Source organism: Lagopus muta, chromosome 7 (assembly GCF_023343835.1).
Source record: "Lagopus muta isolate bLagMut1 chromosome 7, bLagMut1 primary, whole genome shotgun sequence".
In the NCBI taxonomy this organism is placed as follows: Eukaryota; Metazoa; Chordata; class Aves; order Galliformes; family Phasianidae; genus Lagopus; species Lagopus muta.
The window spans coordinates 43,613,821-43,633,658 of NC_064439.1; the positions used below are offsets into that span (position 1 = coordinate 43,613,821).

Below are 19,838 nucleotides of genomic sequence, written 5' to 3' on the forward strand. Positions count from 1 at the left end.
GCGCGTTCCGAGGTCTGCATGTGGATGATGCAAAGAACAAAAAATTCTGGAGTCAGCACAGAGAATGAAGTGTTTTGAGCACTGCACACAAAGCCCACAGCCATAAAACCTTGCATTTGTGTAAGAATTTAAGACTCAAAGTTCTCTGGTTCTAATGAACTGGTCTGAAAGCACCTACAGCAGTCAGCCCATCGAACACATACCAGAGGTGTCGATAATGGGGTGGCATTCCTTTTCATTCTCTTCTCAGGCAAGGGTAGCAGTCTGCATTAGCTGCAAAGAAATAGTCATGTCTTTGCACTGACAGTCTCAGAAGACAGTAGCACCTTGGGAGACCTCACAGCCCATTACAACCACTTTCATTTGCTTTACTTTGCACAAATTTTCATGATGAAAAAACAAACCAGACATCAACAACAACTTGTTGTTCACAGTGACTTTACAACTTCATTTCTTACACCACACTTTAAAAACCAATCTTCCACCTCCCCCTTTTTCACTCCCAAGCAATCACAGGAAGGATTTCATCTTTAAAGAACAATTTTAATAATGTCAGACAAAAAACTAAAAGGGAACAACCTCAGGTTATGAAAATTTCAATATTTTTATCTTAATCTTCTGTTATTTAAATCTCACAAGAAGTTTTCATGATTGATAACAAAACCCTAAGAATTAAAGAGATGATTCAATCTGCTGTAGAATGTCAGCTTTTCTGACATCAACTGTATATCTTTGCAAATAACAGGCACTTACAAAGATTATCAGTTTACTGGAACAAAACAGAAGGCACGAATTAATGAATACAAGAGTTCAAATTCTCTAACTTAAAACCCTCTACTTCCAAGGTTCCAGCCTATGAAAAACAATTGTTCCATGTCAGAAAAAAAACCACAATTTCACAACTACATTCTGCAGATAAGTTAACTAGAGACTATGGTCCAACCAAAACAACCTAAATTTCACATAAGTCCTATCAACTTAATTAGAGTCTTTAGAGAGCAGAAGGGAAGCAGTCAATCAGCTTTACAGAAGGGACAGAAACACAATACGAGGTCTCTCTCCACAGTCTGCATTGCTGCTATACGGATCAGCTTGCACGAGTGCTCTCTTCCACAGTGGTTCTCACTGCTCCCATAACAAACCAATTTGCATGGAGATAAAAAAAAAAAAAAAGAGGCCCACTCAATGCTGGCTGTCAGCATAGACTAAAATGATTCTGATACTAAATAGATAATTGGAAAAAAAAAAAAAAAAAAAAAAAAAAAAGAGTTGCAAGTATCTAGTCCATTGGCAGCACTGACTTGCCAGGCCATGTGAGCAAGCAGCAGGCTTGTATGATTGTACAGCCCTTTTGTAGGCTTCTCTCCAGTTGCAAAAGACAGTAAAAAGAAAATCATAAAAGGGTTTCTGTAATGCGAACAGCCTACAGGAGCACATTTTTAATAGACTTTGATGCTACAGTTATCTTCTAGATGAGCTCAGTTTCACAGCCTAAGGCAAACTCTGAAGTTACAACTTTCCTTTTTCAAGAGAATTTGTGTATTTAACTCTGACCAGCTTAAGAAAAAGAGTCTTTGAAGAATTTAAAAAGCTGCCTCAGCTAGACAATGTACTGATTAACATTGACTTCAAAAAAGGGGAACTGTGTTGGACGGAAACGGGAAGCAAAGTGTGGGGAACGTAAGGAACCACTCAAATCATTATAGATGGCTCAGCCACGTGTCTCTAACAAACAGGGGGGGTGCATCAATTTCGTACTGTGTGGTTGCATTAATAATAGGTTTATCTACAAATTCTATCTCACACAGCTGGATGCTGCATGGAGAATGCTCCAGCTCCAACACTGTTATGTTGTTTGGCACCGATGAAACAAGTATATTCCTTGGAACAAAAAGGGTCAACTGAGGGCCACGGGCTGGCCAGTAGCGACCGAGATTAAAGCCGTTGATCCAAATTTGCCCCTGTTCAAAGAGAAAGAAAACATGATGAAGTTTTAATAGTTTGACAATGATCAAATGATTACACTTTTTAAAACATAACATGCTTCGCATTGTAAGTGAGTTTTCTTGATCTGTCAGTTTGATAGGACACCAGGACAGAAAATCTATTCGAGAAATGCTAGAAATAACCAAAAGAATCTAAATTCCCTGATGCTTTGCTGCTGTTTTAAAATGAAGTGGTCAGATACTGCGGTCTTTCCAGATATGACAGTCCTTAGTTGCAGATTTCTAACAACGAATTTTATAACTAGCCTCAGACCAAAGCAAGCCCTGAAAACTGTATTTGTTTGAAGCTGATTGCTGAAGAGGGAGAAAACTTGCAAAAAAAGAAATCAGATTCTAATTCTGTTGTCGTCCGCAAAACATAATACTATATCATCTTTGTACTCCTCTCCTTTGCATGATTTTACAAAATAAGATGTACAGCTTGCCCTGGCATGTTAAATTCCAATGCTTATTATACTTTTAATAGTTCAGTTAACTAAGGAAATTATAAAATTACAGTACAAAGGTACTGTATTTTACACTGGTTGAAACAAAATTTTTTAGGTTTTGCTAGCATTAATGTAAATTCAATGACATTGTGGTTAATTCAGCATACAAACTCTTCAAATTACTTTTTATAACAGAAGTGACCCCTAACAGTTTAAAATACTGCTCTAACATCATAAACATCCCAAACAAAAAAAGGAAAACAAGAAAATAATGTAAAAATGAAAACAGTCTTTTATACACCAGAAAGTGAACACACTGCAGTGAAACAAATACAGGTTTTTCCAGATGTTTTGAAACTGAAGAGATGCTAAATGTTCAGCAAAACTGCAAATGGATTCTGGAGGTGAATTGCAGTGTTCAATAGAAAAGATATAAGCTGATCTGGACAAACCATCTGCTTTTATTCTTCTTAAATGTCCTTTTCATCATGTGTCAGACAATTCACAAAGGGTTCAGCAGCCAAGGAAGAGGATGGGAACAGACAATTTAATCTGTGTTTTCCTTTTTGCTTTAGACTGTAGAAATCTGAATGCAGATTTCTGAAATGCAGTCATGGCACTGATGTACATTGACAAAAATTACAAAATAACCTGAATCTAGGATTGCTAAAATTCAGATAATAAAAAATTACAGAAGCACTAATGTAGAATACTGAATCTTACTGTTCCAGGTGCGTTGGAGGCATTTTTTTTCTGGTTTCTTTTTTCTATTTCTAAAATAGCTTTTATGGAACTTGCAAGATACATTTTCAAGGAGCTGGTATGTTTGTCAATGCTGACGAATTATTTTATCTCTGTATCCATTACCACATGCCATGAGGTTAATAAATTTTGACCTCAAACTTTTTTTCATATTTAAATCAAGTTGATCTTCGTTCACTGCTTGCTTTTGATGTATTTTAATCTTGTCCTTTAGGAGCTTTTTAAATCAAGCTTATTACTTTACTTCTACACTAGTTTCATGATAAAATGTGACATTAACACAAGCTACGCACCAACGCACAAAATGAATTTGCAAATGCACTTACTACACAGTAGTCTAACAGACAGGGTGACTGTAACCCTCTTTTGGAAGGAGGAGTTTAGCATAGGAATCATCTGCATTGGAGTTCTATGCAGCAGGTGTGCTCATACAGGTCTTGGTTTCTGATCTTAATCTTGTTTTTCCAGTAAAACCACGAACTTTGTTTCTCATTTCCAAACTGACATTTAAAACAAGAACAGCAGAGGCAAGGAGTGGATGTCTATCTTCAGAAACAAGATTTCCTCTGTCAGGGTCACCAATTACAACCCATGATACCACAGAAATGAAGAACAGTCATGACTGCAAATCCTCTTTTTTATTCAGATCAAAAAACTAATAATAATCTGACAAATCTAACCATATATCCAGTAACGTGCCCCATTAGGAACACCATGCTTCCTGAAGTGAGAATTGAGGAAGTTTTGTTAAGAGAAAGGTTTTAAAAAACACCAAAGGCGAGTGAGCAACAACAAGGTCATGATTGTTAATGCTGCATCCTTCTGGGTTATCCAGTATGTCATATTCCTTGTCTTAATATGCAAAGGTAGGATACTACTAAGAACTGCATGTTTTCTTAACAAGCACTGTTTGTGTGGATTTTGAAGTACAAACACCTGTTTTTTTTGATCCTATTAGGAGTTCCTCTCCATACCTTGCCATCAGCAATTTATGCAATGCCACTCAAGGAATTAAGACCTCCAGCAGGACTTGAGTGGAATTTAATCTCTTACAGCCTTAAGCCTTAATAGGCGTTTGCTCATTGTAGAGTTATCTGCAAGTCCAAGATTCTGTCTTTCTTCTCCCCAAACTCAACCTTTCACCTCAATCTTATTACTCCTGGGTACCTTATTTAAAATTTTAGTCTAATCCATACAAAGCTTGAAGGATCCATCCAATAACCATATTTACATTTTGTCTGGTATCTCTTCTCTTTGACCTCTTCAGAGGGTATACCAACTACATAAAGCAGAAGTTTATGTTCAATAGACAGATGAAAAGATTGCCGCTAACACCTAAGAATTCCTGGACACATTTGCCTTTTCAAAGATAGGAAGATGGCTTGTGATTCTGTGATTACGTCACAGAATTTACTGCAAAAGTTCCAGATTCCAGCTCCTGTGCAAATAACTATTTTTATTTTCTTCTGTGATTGTGCAAGATGTGTACATGTACAGAAACAGGGACTGTGAGACTTCCTCATCCAAGCTCAGTGCAGGCAGCACAAAAAGCCTGCAATGAATCAGTCTTCTGCATACTGGAAAGTTTGTTAACCACTAAAATGCTGTACAGAGATCACCAGCAACTTCTCCTACTCTCCTTTAATAGCTATAAGTAAACTGTTTCAGAAAGGAATAACTTTGCTACCTAACTTCATCACTCTGATGTCTGGAGTTAATTCCTGAGGCCTCCAAAGGGAGTGATGTTTCAGTCCACACATTCTTGCCCTCCACGTCTCCCATCAGCAACATGAATGGTCTTCACCCATTTTGCACACTGTCTCAAACATGGCACCCTGAAAACATACTCTTTTCTGTTCTAGCTATACTATACAGCTATATATAGTATATATAGCATAGCTAGCTATACTCCAACCCTGTCAGAAGTTCCTATTAATGGACACCTGCTCACAAGCTTCTTGTGGCATTGCTTGCTGACCCATTCAGTCCGGCCACAGGTAAGCACCAGAAGACAGTGTTACTGCCTGTCTGGGTCCATACTGACAGACACTCTATCAGCAGTGCCCAATTCTCTCTACACTATGTTACTATGTACCTTTTGAGTATGTTTCCCTCCTCTTCGTGGTTTACTTACAGATTCACTCGAACCAAGGAATCCACTTCCTACTCATTCAAATATATTTGACATATTTCACTATAACATACTCCTACCAAGCCACAGAAAGGTGGACTTTGACCTTCCATAGAAGTTTTAGTAGCTGCCTGAGTAGACTTCAAGTTTTAACAGCAAAAGTTGTACCTTTGTCCAGCCAGGAAATTTAACATAGGTGTCTTGAGGCAAGTCTGGAATCCCTCCAGGAATTGAAAGTGTACCAGTGTAGAAGGCAGGTGCTTCGTAACTCTGTGGATTGCTATCAGATCTCTTTGGGTGGCCAGGGTAGCCATGAAAGAAATGGTTCACTGCTCCGTCTATATTTAGGGGATACATTTCCCATTCAACAAGAATATCTTGGCCAAGAGTTAAATTTGAAACTAGACCCTAGGAGGAGAAAAAAAGAAAAAAAAAAATCAAAGACAACATAATTAGCTTCATGTTACTGAAGTTATCCAGATGCAATTATAAACAAGGAATAAAAACTTTTCTGAGTCAAAGATGGAAAGACAAATATCTGGGCCTCAACAAGTTGTAAGTTCTACTTAAGAATAAAGGATTTAATTTATTCTCTGTGAAAGTGCTGTTCCTTTTACAAAGTTTTGAGCTTTCTCTGATGCCCAGGTCTCTTTTTCAATTTTTTTTTTTTCCCCATTAACTGAAAATATCTACTTTTCTTCAATATGAACATGATTCAATAGCACAGGACTTAATAAAAAGCAGAAAAGGGGTCATGTAGCTTAAGTTTTGAGATAGCATCTAAAGATTTGGTAACATTGAGTCACTAACTCAAGATATTAACCCGCACAATGGCAGAGAAAGCAGTATTTACTTCCTACAAGCCTTTTACAGCGAGCATACAGTATCACAAAATCAATGCACATGCTTCGTGACCCCGATTCAGTGAAATACTTTACGTTTACAGTCAGCTTCAAGCCCACATAGAACCTGTTTTCATTTCCATGGAACTCTGTGCACTCTTGAAGCAGACCAGGGTAGTCACAGAATGAATGCAAAAGGCAAGGCAAAGTCACAATTTAAGAGGAGTGAAAGGAATGTGAACACACTTCTTAGTTGTGTTACATTAATGATCTCTAAAGCTGAGTTTCACTGCCAAATGAGGAATTAATTTTAAGCCAATTCTGCTACATCCATATAATCTCCTGAACAGACCCTGTATAGAAGCTGTTTTTCAGTACAACTGAAGTTCTGTTGCAAGCACTGCAAGATGAAGATGAACAAAAAGTTTTATGAATAAAGCCACGAGTAAAAAAACATTTTTTGTTGTCATGGAGGGCTGACAATATATAGCGTGTCTGTTCTGATGTCTAATACACATTGCACTGACATCACAAGCCTAGTGATCAGTATAAGCAGAACAGGAACTTCCTTTTCTTACCTGAAAATAAAGTATCTGCACAGAGTTAAGTGGCAGAACTCTTCTCTACAACCCAGACTTTATCTGGCAATCACTTGGAGTAATGCAACAAAGTTCTAGTCAAAACTTTCTAACCTGTCTCTCATCTACTTCTAGGTGTTAAGAATGGTGTGGTTTTCAAATGAGTTGAGGTGCCTAAAGGCACTCTTTCTTTGGTCAGCATAAGAATGCACACGCAAGAGATCAGATAGGGACATGAATTTTCCAAGTAAAATAAAGATGTAAATGGCAGTGAGTGTGAAAAACAAACAAACAAACAAACACAGAAACCCCACTCTTTCTTCCTATGTTTCCTTTAACAACAAGGCCTCAACCAGCAGGATGTTTTAAAACCAGTATCTGCTTAAGATTCTTTCCCAAAAGATAGATGCCAGGTTCCACTTCAAACTCAAAAAACTGAGAAAAAGCAGCTGAACAAAATTCCAAGTCCATGAAAGTCCAAGGCTTAACAAGATGGAAACCTCTTCCCCTAATGTTATTTTTGAAGCCATAGAATATCTAAAAAGGCAAAATTATCCCCCATTTTCAAAAATCAACACAATGAATATCTGCCTTAAGGTATTCTTTGCGAAGGAATCTATGGGAATAAGCAACACACATTTTCCAAAGCTACGTGGACAACGTCTCCTCCTTCTGTGTGAAAGGACTGTGCTTGTAGAGGTTTATTCCCACAGTGGACATCTACTATATTCGCTTTCACTTCATCTCTGGAAAGCTGAAACCCTGGTATAAGTGTGAATTTCAGCTTAACCACAGCAGCACTGAGCACCTTCCTGCTCCAGTTTCTAACACTTGATTATATTACTGTAGGTTAGCAAGGAGTACATAAATTTCCTTATCACCTGGTCTGTTAATAAATCAAGACAACATTTCTGCTGCCTCTAGATGAAAGTAGAACACCGGGGAACTAGCTACTCTCTTGCCACTCAGAAAAAGAGTAAGGAGACTTGAAATGACAGTCCAATTAAGCACTAATTCTTCACTCTGAAATTGCATGTCACAAGCACAGAAAACATTCAGATACTGATAATTTAATTCAGAGACATCCTGAAATCTAAGTTGCTTTGCCTTGACTACAGCCTTAGAATAACTGGAGATAGACCTAGAAATTCACATCACAACACACTTGATAAGATAACCAGTCAACTAGTCACCTTTAAATCAAACCTTCTGTGCTGCTTAACCATAAACAACAGATACTTCTTTATCAATGCAAAGATGCCCATCCTCTTCACGGCAGCAAAACACAAGTGTGAGAATAGGTGATTCTGCCTGCTGGTGATCTCACAAGACTCTTCCCAATCTATGTTTTACTATTCAACTGGATTTTGTAACAGGCCCAAACTCAATCCGAGTTTGGAATCTCATCAACAAAGTAAGGTAAGATTTATACACTCTTCCTGCTTTCTCACAGCATATGTGCCTCTAACTCAGTGGTACAGTTTAGCATGTGTCTTCATTCCCATGACGTTTGTCTTTCTCCTGCTGTTGCATCTAATCTAACCAAGATACACTTTGGACAAGTCTCAGTTCTGCTCGCAGACAGAATTTAGACTGAGAGGAAACATGGGCTTCCACCAATTGGTGTCACCTGCAGTACCAGAGGGAACCACAGTCACCAGACAGTTATTAATCTGTACAGTCAAACATTTGACCAACATTCTGAAAGAACACTGCCAAATCAATTTAGGCCAAGTCTAACGGCAATTTACAATTTGTACATTTTGGGGCCTGCAATTCTCAACTTAACTGTAAAGCTTTCTGTCATTACCCTGATACTATTTGTAATCTACTAACATCAAAAACTGAAAAAGAAAATAAAATAGCATGCTGTGAACACTGCAGAAACACATCAGACTGACCTTTTTAACACTTCTCTTCCTTTCACTAGAAAATGTCACTCAGCACTGGGAACCCCCTTAAGTCTAAAACCAGATAACATTCCTTTTTGTCCCCTGCCTTTCTCAGTGTTTCTTTTGTGGTATTGCTGCTAATGGCAGGAGGTGACAGCTCCAAAGTGTAGCACGGCTTTGAGAGTGTTTGGAAGCTTTCTGAAGATTACTTCTATAAGATCAGTACAAACCTGAACTGGCCACATGGCATGGTGAAGTACTTGCAAGACAGCCTCACATCACTGCGCTGAAAATGTTGCAGGAGTGCACTACTGACTAATGAAATGGGACACAAAAAGATACACAAAGGTACGTGTGTACACACGTAAATACACACAGAAATACAACCTCAGGATTCACAAGCTGCTAAGCATGATCAATACTAGACAGATTTCCAACTTACTTTTGAGTTTATCTAAACAGTTTTGCACATCTTAAAATTTCTCCCTACCTTGAAGTCGTTATTGAATCTTCCAAAGTTGACCCGGCCCATATTCTCCACTAAGATGTCTAGATTTGCTCCAGCATTTCCAGTTATATTTATCATTAGTGACTTGTCTCTTTCAAGGACTCCTTGCTGAACCTATATGAATTACACCAAAAAGAAGAAAACAAAAATAATTAAACAGAAAAGATCTACCATCTCTTTCTTAAATTTACATGAATAAAAGAAAGGGATGAAGGTAAGAAACAAATGAATGTTAAAATATATATATTTATCTTTTCCTTTCCTCCTTTCACACACCAGCACACACACCCACAAACCTGGTATGTCAATATTCACATTTCAGTACATCAAATAGATGTACAAGTCGCACTGGTCACATTCATCCAACTGAAATCATCTCTTTCAGAAGTTTAATTCAACTAAATCAATTTTCAAATTCTAGTGGCTTTTGTTGCACTCACAAAACATTAATCCAGTAACTGAAAAAATGTTGTGTCAGAGATTAAGAGATGATTCACATCCCAGTTAAGCTTACATCAATATTTAGCTTTACTTATTCCCATTCTCACATCAGGAAAGAAGAGCTTGACATGGCAACATCAGTGAACACACTGCAGCCAGCCATCAAATGTAAGTCTGTGTATATGTACCTGTGTGTATGTATGTATGCATACCAAAAAACTTCAAGTAAGAAGTAATTTTTAATACTTATTTTTCACTGATGTCATGAATGTGTATCAACATTCAAGTACCTCAAAAACTGAAATAACATTTTGTAATTTCTGAAACATTACTACGAATGTTTACTACAAATCAACTGTATACTTTTTTGCATCTTATTAAATGATATTATTTGATAAAGTTGTTTTGGTAAGCTGAAGAAAGGAGATAAAAAGCAGATTGTGTTCATATCCTTCATGAAGGCCACTCATAATAGTAATGGAGGCCAGCAAACAACGCTTACCCCATCCACAGAGACATAGGCACGATCGTGGACTCCATTTAAAGGTGAACTCAGTTGTGTTGGCTCTGTGCAGTTTTTTGGAAGCTTCGTTCTGTATAGTACAAATCCAAAATACTAAGAAAAGAAAAGGAAAGAAAAAAATCCCCAGATTAATCAGCTACACTATTCTCTAACTTCAATTGTGGTCATGCAGTAAAATATACTCTCACTGAAACAAAACTTTCATTTGCTTCAGAAAGTATTTACCAGAGATACCAGCTTCAGATTAGAGTTCACTTTGACTTTTAAGCAATGTGTGTAAATTCCAGTTTCCATTTTGAATTGTTCATCGTAAATTTACATAACTGTAAAAGATAAAAGTCTTGGCTACAAATCTATTTCCCCAATAAAACCAAACCATTAATGACTAACAGTATGATTTCTTCATTATGATCAATTAACAATAGATGAAAAATCTTTTCATAACTGACTTCATATATAACAAAGAGCACTTTGTCAACCAACACATTCATCAGGTCAGTATTACCTATTTTACAAACTATCAGGAACATTTTAGAATATTTTTCACTAAGTTCTCCAGCAGTAAACAAACAAAGTCATAGTCATTTGATCTTTTTTTCTCATCACAAAGTACAACACAAATTAAAACCAGTAAAAAAGGTGTATTGTCAGCAGCCACAAAACCATTTATCTTCAAGATTTGGATTAGAAGGGAGAGTAAACATTTCCAGTTTGCTATTATTATGACATTTACCTTACATTTGTAACAGGGTGCCCAGAAAAATGAAAAGAAAATGTGGGAAAATATTATGCAGCTCGACTGAATGGCTGCTCAAAAGCTTTCCTAAACAGACTTCAAAGGTGGGAAGAACAGAGGATGAAATAAAGACCAACTAGATAATACATTCTACTACAGTGTACTACTTAGTGAAGCTTCTCTAGCACCTCTCTATTAGAGTCTTGGAAAGGAAAAATTTGAACTCTCAATCCTTACTTGATTAATGACTTAGAAAATATCCCAGGCACCTGCTGAAATGCATCTGACAGGCAATGAGCACCCATGTTCCAGTCTCTGTTAAATTCAGCACAGAAGGGAGCCATATACTGTTAATGGAAATACATCGTCACTCAGCAGCAAGGGAAAGATCTTCCACTGTGGGGGAAGATATGGAAGTCACCACAATTGACGGGGACATTGATGCAGAGACAGGGAAAAATAACAGAGGGAAGAGTGGCAGTCAGCAGAAGCTATAGCAAAACACAGTTATGTATTTTTCTTATCAGTCAGTGAGAATGCCCTGGGCAGCGAGTTGTAACACATTTCTCCTTCACCACTTCTTCTCTTGAACAACCATTTGGTAAAAGGAAAGGACAAAAAAAATAGGTAGAAGGCTCATAAAGAGTGTCAAAAGGATTGCATTCCCCAACTCCAGGGTCCCTGACCTTCATGAAAAAGCAACGTTTCATCCACTGCTCTCACTTCGACAGCAGGTGAGGAAACAAATATATATAGCATATATCTACACTCATGAAAAGAGAAAATCTTGAGTGCAAAACAGTAGGACTGTCAAGTATGGAAAGGTCTCATATCCAAAAAATCCTTTCCAGCATTATTACTTCATGTGCTGAAATAAGGTGTAATACACTGGACATAAGAGCAGTCATACAACAGAGGGATGTTCAAATAAACTTGGCAAAATAACTGCAAAATGCCTAACAGAGGAATCCTTACCTGCTTGAGCTGAACAAAGGTTAATGGGTAAGTGCTTTTCACCGGTCCAGAAGGTGACAGCCTATCAAGAACCTCCACCACAGTGCCCACCTGCAGCAGAAAAAGGAGTAAAATTCAGCCTAAATGTAACTTGGTTTTAGAAACTTTAAGGCTGTAACTTAGTGTCACATATAAATGTGACACTGGTGGACTCATTTTAATAAGCAAAAAAGTACAGGCTAGTCACGCGCTTAACTACCTTGCTGAATAAGGAAGGTACATACGTACAATTAAATTGCCTTTTGTTCCCATCTGCAACGTAAATTTGTGCTTATACAAGTTTTCTGCTCATCCACAATCCTATCTGAAAACCAACTATGAATGTGATGTTACTCAATACGTACCAGTATGCTTAATACTTAACAAGCTCAAAAAGTCAAAAGCATTTATACGGTTCATGTAAGATCTCAGTCTGTTTCACTAGAAGTACCATCTCTGTTACATTAATTACACACAAGGCATTCCAGTACTTCCCAAATGCAGATTTGCTTTCAAATACTCAACAAAAAGAACAGTTAAAAAGAAAAATTAAAGAAGCATTTATGATAAAGAAAAAACTATCTCTACGTGCATCCACAGCAATACAAATTTCTTAGGCTAATGAAATAATGGAGATATTAAATTTTTGCACAGTATATATAAAGAAAACTGCTGAAATAATAAAATACATAGCAATATACACTGTTTGGTTTAAAATCCTTCTATATGTGACAGAAGTAATCATGAATCATCTACACATCTGCAAGTATTTCTTCAGTATGTAGACATAGATCTAAATGAAGTTAGCTCTAACTAGGAACAAGAGAGCAAGAGGAGACCATAAGCACACAAAGGGCAACACCTTCACTACCTGAAGGTTGGGTCTTCCTCAGTAGTCCACACCTAAACACCTTTATCGAGGCAAAAGGCTGTCTGTCAAATGATGGCTTCCAAATTTCCTGTGGAAGTAGCTTTTTCTTCTACATTTTCACCTTAAGCACTTCACTTAAGATGACAATCAGCTTTCAAAGAGTAAAATTCCCCAAATTGTAATGCAGGATTCAGTAGGCCACAGCAGATTGAACCACTGGATCTTGTACAACAGCTTTGAAGCAAGGAATGAGCATCTCTGCATAGATACTAAAAGATTATGGAATTAATGAACAAATTTACAAGCGTTAGCAGCCTAGGCTACTAACAATAAAACCAAGAATGGACATAAGTGGAATTAGATCGTATGTGGTCACTTGAACAGGCTACTAACAGGCAATGAGTGCTGCTTTGGACCTTCATAAACTGAGAATTAGCCTACAGATGTGCCTGTCTGATGTTCTAAGCTTACACTATCAAGGTGGCTTCTGTTCCACATGCGAGTGAGTTATGTGTTTGACCTATGCACTAGGTTGGTAGAAACTAATTTCTTTGCAATCTCTTATTAAGCTTATCACTCTTCAGTGATGTGCACAGAACAAAAATCAAGATCTGCTTTTGCTGCAGGTTCCTACTGATTACTACTTAGCAGACAATTGCTATCATAACAGAAACAGTAAATTTTAAAAAGTACCTACTTTGAACTTGGTCAAGAATTTCTAAAAATAATCTGCGCAGAAACAAACAGGAAAAAAAACAACCAACAGATGACTAACAAATAACAGCAACACTTTTTGATCCTCCAGAGCAAATTTTCAAAACCAAAGTGAAAGATCAAACATGAAAGAGAGAACACAGCTGCAATAGGAGTGGTATCACCTACTGGCAGCATCCTGTCTGCTGAAACTATTTGTACCCCAAATTTTGTCCCCGACTCAAACCTCTCAGATTGCCTGCTACCATATTCATAACTATTACTTAAGCTTTTCACAGCCTAAGAAGCAAGCACAGCTACAAGATCTACAAGTCTGCAGGCCACAATACTGGGGCAGGCATTTCATTGTGACCAAGCACTCCTCAGGGCCCCCTGAGTGGTGACCAGAAACTACCACCTGTTCTCAAGCCTCCAAGGCCACTAGACACACTGTGGACGGGAAGACGCCTTCATTTGCATCTGCAAAGAACATTTCCCACATTCTGAGTCTTAAACTCTGCCTTTTTGCTCTAAGTTCTTGAGCCGACCTATTACAATTCCACCTAGAATCATAGAATTGCTCAGGCTGGAAAAGACCCTAAAGATCAAGTCCAACCACAATCTAACCATACTACCCTAACAACCCTCTGCTCAATCATGTCCCTGAGCACCACATCCAAACAGATTTTTAACACATTCAGGGATGGTGACTCAACCAGCTCCCTAGGGAGCCTATTCCAGTGCTTGAACTTTTGCCTGTCCTTATTCCCTACCACCAATACATTTCTCTCTTCTATCACTGCAACAAGCTCTTTCCTCATTGCTTTTCTGTCCTCTTCCATAGCAGCGGCAGCATCCTTAGGTCTATTTTTCAGTAGATCCTCCCTTTCTTTTCCCTCCAGAATAACTCTAAAATCCTTCAGTAGCTCAAAATGAACAACTGTCTGATAAGGGAACAGCAGAAGGATGGGTGAGGATGTTTTATTGTTTTATTTCTTTACAGTTAGGTTGAGTTCCCAAATGACTTTGAGCTAGTGAAACTTATGTGCAAACATCTAAGAAGTAATAATAGCACAAGGACCTCTCCTCTTCAACTAGAGGTAATGAGCTGCTGATCAAGCACTGAATTGTCCCAGAACATCTTGTGGGAAAATTAGAGGATAACCTGGTCTCTAAATTACATGAGCCTCTGTAAAGTACGCCATGCATCCACTGAAAATACTCTGGTGTCTGTTCCCTGTTTCTTTCTGCAGAAAGGTTGCAGCAGTTGGTTCATAGCAGTGGATTTGCTGCTCAGCTAACAACTAACTGCTGAACCCCAACTGCACAGTGAAGTTTTCACATAGTACCTGTTCCAGAACTGTTACTGCAAATTGCTACAGCTGGGAAGACCACTATAGAATCATAAAATATCCTGAGTAGAAAGGGACCTCCAAGGATCACCCAAAGCAAAGTTACATTATTTTCAACAATTCCTATCTGACAAGTCACCCAAATACATTCAGGTTTCTCTAGACAAGAGGCATTGAACCTTGTTACAATAGGAGTGGACAGCTTTGGCAGGAACAGTACAACCTTCTGTGATCTGTGACTTGTTCTGTGTTGCACTCTAACTAAGCAAAGGAGTAAACAGAAGTTGAAGTAAAACAGTGAGTTTACAGAGGAAAAACAATTTTCTTACCAGAAAACAATTCTAGAGGCTTTCAGTACAGATGACAATATATGTACAGAAAATGACTGGAACCTCACACCTGATAGCTTAGAAATGCCATCTTGCTTTCTAGAACTGCTGGGTTCAGAATAAAACACACCTCCTCAAACAAGCAGGAAGTGTTGGAGGTAGAAGGGAAAAGGAACAGGGTTTCCAGTGTGATGGTCAGGTCAAAGCTGTGATACTTGAGCCAGTTTAGTCATTTGCCCTGACCACGCATCTGTAAGACAGGATTCTGGTCCTCATGCTTTGCAGCTTTCATTTCTTGGAGACAGAAAAGAGAAAATTCATAATTCCCATGAAACTAGACTGTCCTATCTGAAAGGCATAAATCATGATAAAGAGCAGAGGCAAAATCTGATTGCAAGGTTTCTGAGTGCCTGCAACCCACTACAGCAGCAGAAGTGGTGGGTGTACAGATAACAGTATAAAATTAGTCACTACCAAATGTAACCAATTCAGTGAAACCTCATATGGCAACCCTGACCTAAAAGGTCTGAAGATACACAGAGATTGCTGAAAATGATATAAATCTGTGACAAATTCAAAAGTTGTGTCACTTTTACAAAGAACTGATTCCTGCCCACCACTTGTGTGGGATGACTCGAAAACCATCTGCAAAGCCTTATCGCCACCAAATTTTCCAACACTTCAGCTGCAGCATGTAACAGATCAGATAAACTGTGGATTGGAACAGCAGCTGCCAAATTAAGCATACCAAATATACACTGAACTGTTATGAATTACAGTACTTACTACAGCAATCACAGTAATCTTCCACCTCCAAACAATTTGACTGGGAACAGCAGACTGAATAGAGACAAGTTCATACCTCTTTGTCTCTTTACTCTCTTAGACTGTATTTTACACCCAGTGCAGGAAACAAGTTATTAACCACATTTTACAAAACTGTCTCTGACCATGAAGGATGGTGCTATAAATGGAGGATGGATGGTGCCAGCTACTCATGTGCTGATCAGTCACATGTCAGTTACCAAAGAAGATACAGTCAGGTTGAGTTCCGTTTGCTTTTCCTTCAGCAAGAAGCTTCTTTCATTAATTATAGATTTTCACAGTTCTTGCAAGAAACTATACTGACCAGACTTTCTGATTCATTACAAGTGTTCCATTTTTACATTTTACAAGTACTCAAAGTATTTACCTAAAAGATACATACATACCACCTACTCCTTCGCCATCAGAGGCATCACCAACTACAGAAACATATTTCTTATGCTAGCATTTCTCCTGCTATACTACTTATACAGCAGTTCTCAGACAACTAAGACTCTACTGTGCTAAGAATGTATTACTTCTAGTTTAGTAGAACTTCATACACAAATGGCATGTAGTAAAAATCATTTTTTATATTGAGATAACACATATTTATCATTTTCCAGCAAGGACATGGTTTCTAATTCCCAAGCTCTGTCCTACCCTTCCTGAAAATTTGCTTTTGAGGTTTTCCCTCCTATTTTGTATGATATCTAGAGACTGTCATGACACTTTCAAACATATTTAAAAAAAAAAAAAAAAGCCAACAGCATTACAGAAAGATACACTTAGCATATTACAGATGTCAGTTTACCTTCTGCAAGCGAACCTTCCCATAGGCAAATTTGGATGTTGTTGGAGGGATAAGACCTTCTGGTAACTGGTTATACTAGGAAGAGAAGGAGGGAAAAAATACATGAAACTTAAATACAAATATGTCTTAACTGAATTCTTGCTTTTCATTTTACAACTTATGGAAGTAGAGCTTAAGCTGAAAATAGATAGTCCCACTGTGCTAGTGGATTACACTGGCACCCAGTTTCAGAGGGAGGCTTCACAAAGAAAAAGTCTTATTGGATCACTTGCAGTAAATATAGGGTTGGGTTTTTTTTGCAAATACTGAACTCGAGGTAACAATGTAAAAAATAAAAAAGCAAAACCCTCCAAAATGAAAAAGCAAAGTAAGAAGCTGTCACAGAATCACAGCATCACAGCGTTCTTGGAGCCCTCCTGTGGCTATAGCGTGCATTACCATCTCATTAACTTCTGGGCAGGTTTCTTTCATAAATACTTGTGAAAACCTCACACAGTGGAAAATAACTTTGTTAGCTGCTACTAGGCTGCTGGGCAACCTCTAATCCTTAATGGCTCACTGAGAAAAAGGAGGCTGGAGAAAAACTTAGATTAGCAGGAAGCCAATATAGAAACAAACGTGAAAGTGATGGAAGCTCTTGAAAAGAGGTAAATCTAGACAACTGATCTAGATTCTGCCACACACTGTAGCCCCCCTTCTTTCTCAGCCTACAACCTTCTTACCTTCTTCCCATACCATCACTCTCTCTTTCTTCCCATTATTTATTCCTTGCTTTATGTCCACTTTTCCTACCTATTCTTTCATTTATTCAAAGGGCATTCTCTGTTGGGATTTTGATTTTAATTTGGAAGGTTTTGCACAAAATATGATTTGTTGGCCTTAACATGGTACATGCAGCATAAAACTAATGCTCAAAAGCTTTCTCTCACCAAGACAACCTATTGTTTGTTTAGTTGGTCTGACTGCTTTTTAAACAAATAGCAGTATAATTTCTAGTATCTCTATGCCAAACTTAACTAAAAACTAATTAAAACTAATTGGTATCATTGGTAGCTGTTTTGCGTCTTCCTCTTTGTATTTGAAAATAATCAAAACAGTCTTAAAAACAAACAAAAAAAAAATGACAACAACATTGCACTAAAATCAAACAAAAACTATATTTGCCAAGAAAAGAAAACGAGAGTAGAAAATTTTAGCCCAAATGGTAAAAATACGTCCAGCAATTGAAAGAATTTTTTGACTGAAACTCTTCCCCTTTATTACTTTTATTAACTGAAACCAACTGTGTAAGAATCAAGATTAAAATAGGTTAGCCTTGTAGCACAAATAACGTTTTGAAAGCAGTTGTTAGTTATTGTCAATTTCATTTTCTTTCATCAACATCAGCCCAACCTGCACTGAGTAAACGTATTATTTCAAGGTGAGAAGGCACAGCAGAGACAGAAAGCCTTCACCAAGATTCTATGGATATAGAAGAGAGAAACAAACTGCACCAAAAAAGTTGTACGATGACCTAACACATCTTAACTTACACTGATTTGATCAAGACTACCTCACAGCACTGGAACACTACTTACATTTCTCATAGAGATCTTGCCTTGAAGAAAATAACTCAAAAACAAGAAGCTTGGGTATCTTTCTCTTGAGAAAAAGCTGTATCCAGCCTAAGATACAAAGGACTCAAAAGACTACCAAAATTATCCTATCAGTGTAAAGCTGAGCAATAATGAAGAAATGAAAGAAAACATTCCACACCAGGCCTTCTACAGGTGGGGAGATAAAGGCATGCTTTACTCTGAACATAATATAACTTCAGGAGACCTACTGTCAACCAAAAGTGTCTCCTAATGAATAGGAATGCTTTGACATGCAATAGGGAGAGAAGAGAGTACAAGTTTCAGGATTCCCAGGGACTTTGTCTTTAAGCCTTTCCTGAATGGCCTCCAATGCAAGTCTATTCAAAATCCAGATACAGGTTCCATATTTCACTCCATGCTTCTGTTTGTAGAGATCCTAGTCACTTCAAAACACTTTTATAGCAAAGGCAAAGTTGGTCCCACCCATGATCTACAGCTTGTGGCATCTCTAAAGCAAGATGCATTCTCTTGTGTAATCATGCTCCTACTTACAAGACCCAAAAGAACAACATGAAGTACAGGAGACAGACAGACAAAGCATAGAGCTGCAGTGCTATCAGGCCAACATCAAGTGACCAGCTTGAGCCAACTGAGTGCCTGATCAACACAGCAAGGGAAAACTATTCATCTGTCTTCCATCTCTACTCCCAGACAAATGCTTCTCGTGTCCCTCTGCTCCCTTTCTGCCAGCACCCCTCTGGATCCACTGAGACAATTCAGCTTACTGATCTCAAACTGAAAGAAAACAAACCCAGCAAAAAAGCAGAGGTGCATCATCTCAGTGTCACATCTGCAACTGTATCTCCTTTGAAAATAAGGAGACAATCTTTGGAACAGCAGGAAAATAGAGAGGTGAAACTCCTTTTTCACAAGGGATTGGGTTGGCCTAGTGACCTTGTTCTAACTCACTGCTTTTTCCTGCAGAAAACAGTAATCAACACAAGAGCAAGAGTTTGCAGACCTGGGATATCTCGAAGAACCATTCTAAACATGTACTAGGGATACTCACCATACCAATGACTTCCCTCAAGGCAAAATATTTTTCAGTCAGATCCCCTGCTTCACTTAGTGGAGCATCATAGTCATAACTAGTGGGTTGTGACATATAAGGCATATTAGCACCTAAAAGAAGTCAGGAAGAAACAATTAATAAAAATGGTGAAAGAGTTGTGTTTTTCTCTCCCAAGGGGATCAACTTTCAGAATTTCCCTCCAAACACAGCCCGTCTGTGTACTTTTAGATTCAATGTAGACTTTGGTGTTTGGGATTCAGCACTGAGAATATATTCCTTATGGAGAACAAAATCCTTCTGAGCTCACATTGCTGTGATAATGTCTTTAGAAATATCCTGAAGAGAAGCAAATTTATTCATGTTTCAATTGCTTCACAGCATTGAGTAAAGCAAAAGTACCCTTTGCAAAGGTGAAATACCATGTGTTTAGCAGAAAATGCTGGCAATAGCCAGAGAACTGCAAATGCAATGATCTTTTGCCATGTG

The 19,838-nt window shown here is 38.0% G+C and overlaps 1 protein-coding gene across 1 annotated transcript in view; it reads right to left on the minus strand.

The window, feature by feature from the left end:
- GLB1 (galactosidase beta 1) overlaps nt 1-19,838 on the minus strand; it is a 45,454-nt gene continuing 25,616 nt past the window's right edge. Inside the window, exons 10-16 of the mRNA XM_048952108.1 lie at nt 19,350-19,462; nt 16,704-16,778; nt 11,823-11,912; nt 10,091-10,204; nt 9,130-9,261; nt 5,496-5,735; nt 1-1,961 (exon numbers count right to left, since the gene is read on the minus strand). Coding sequence (XP_048808065.1) covers nt 1,701-1,961; nt 5,496-5,735; nt 9,130-9,261; nt 10,091-10,204; nt 11,823-11,912; nt 16,704-16,778; nt 19,350-19,462 — 1,025 coding nt within the window. The 3' untranslated portion in view covers nt 1-1,700. The remainder of the gene's footprint in view (nt 1,962-5,495; nt 5,736-9,129; nt 9,262-10,090; nt 10,205-11,822; nt 11,913-16,703; nt 16,779-19,349; nt 19,463-19,838) is intronic.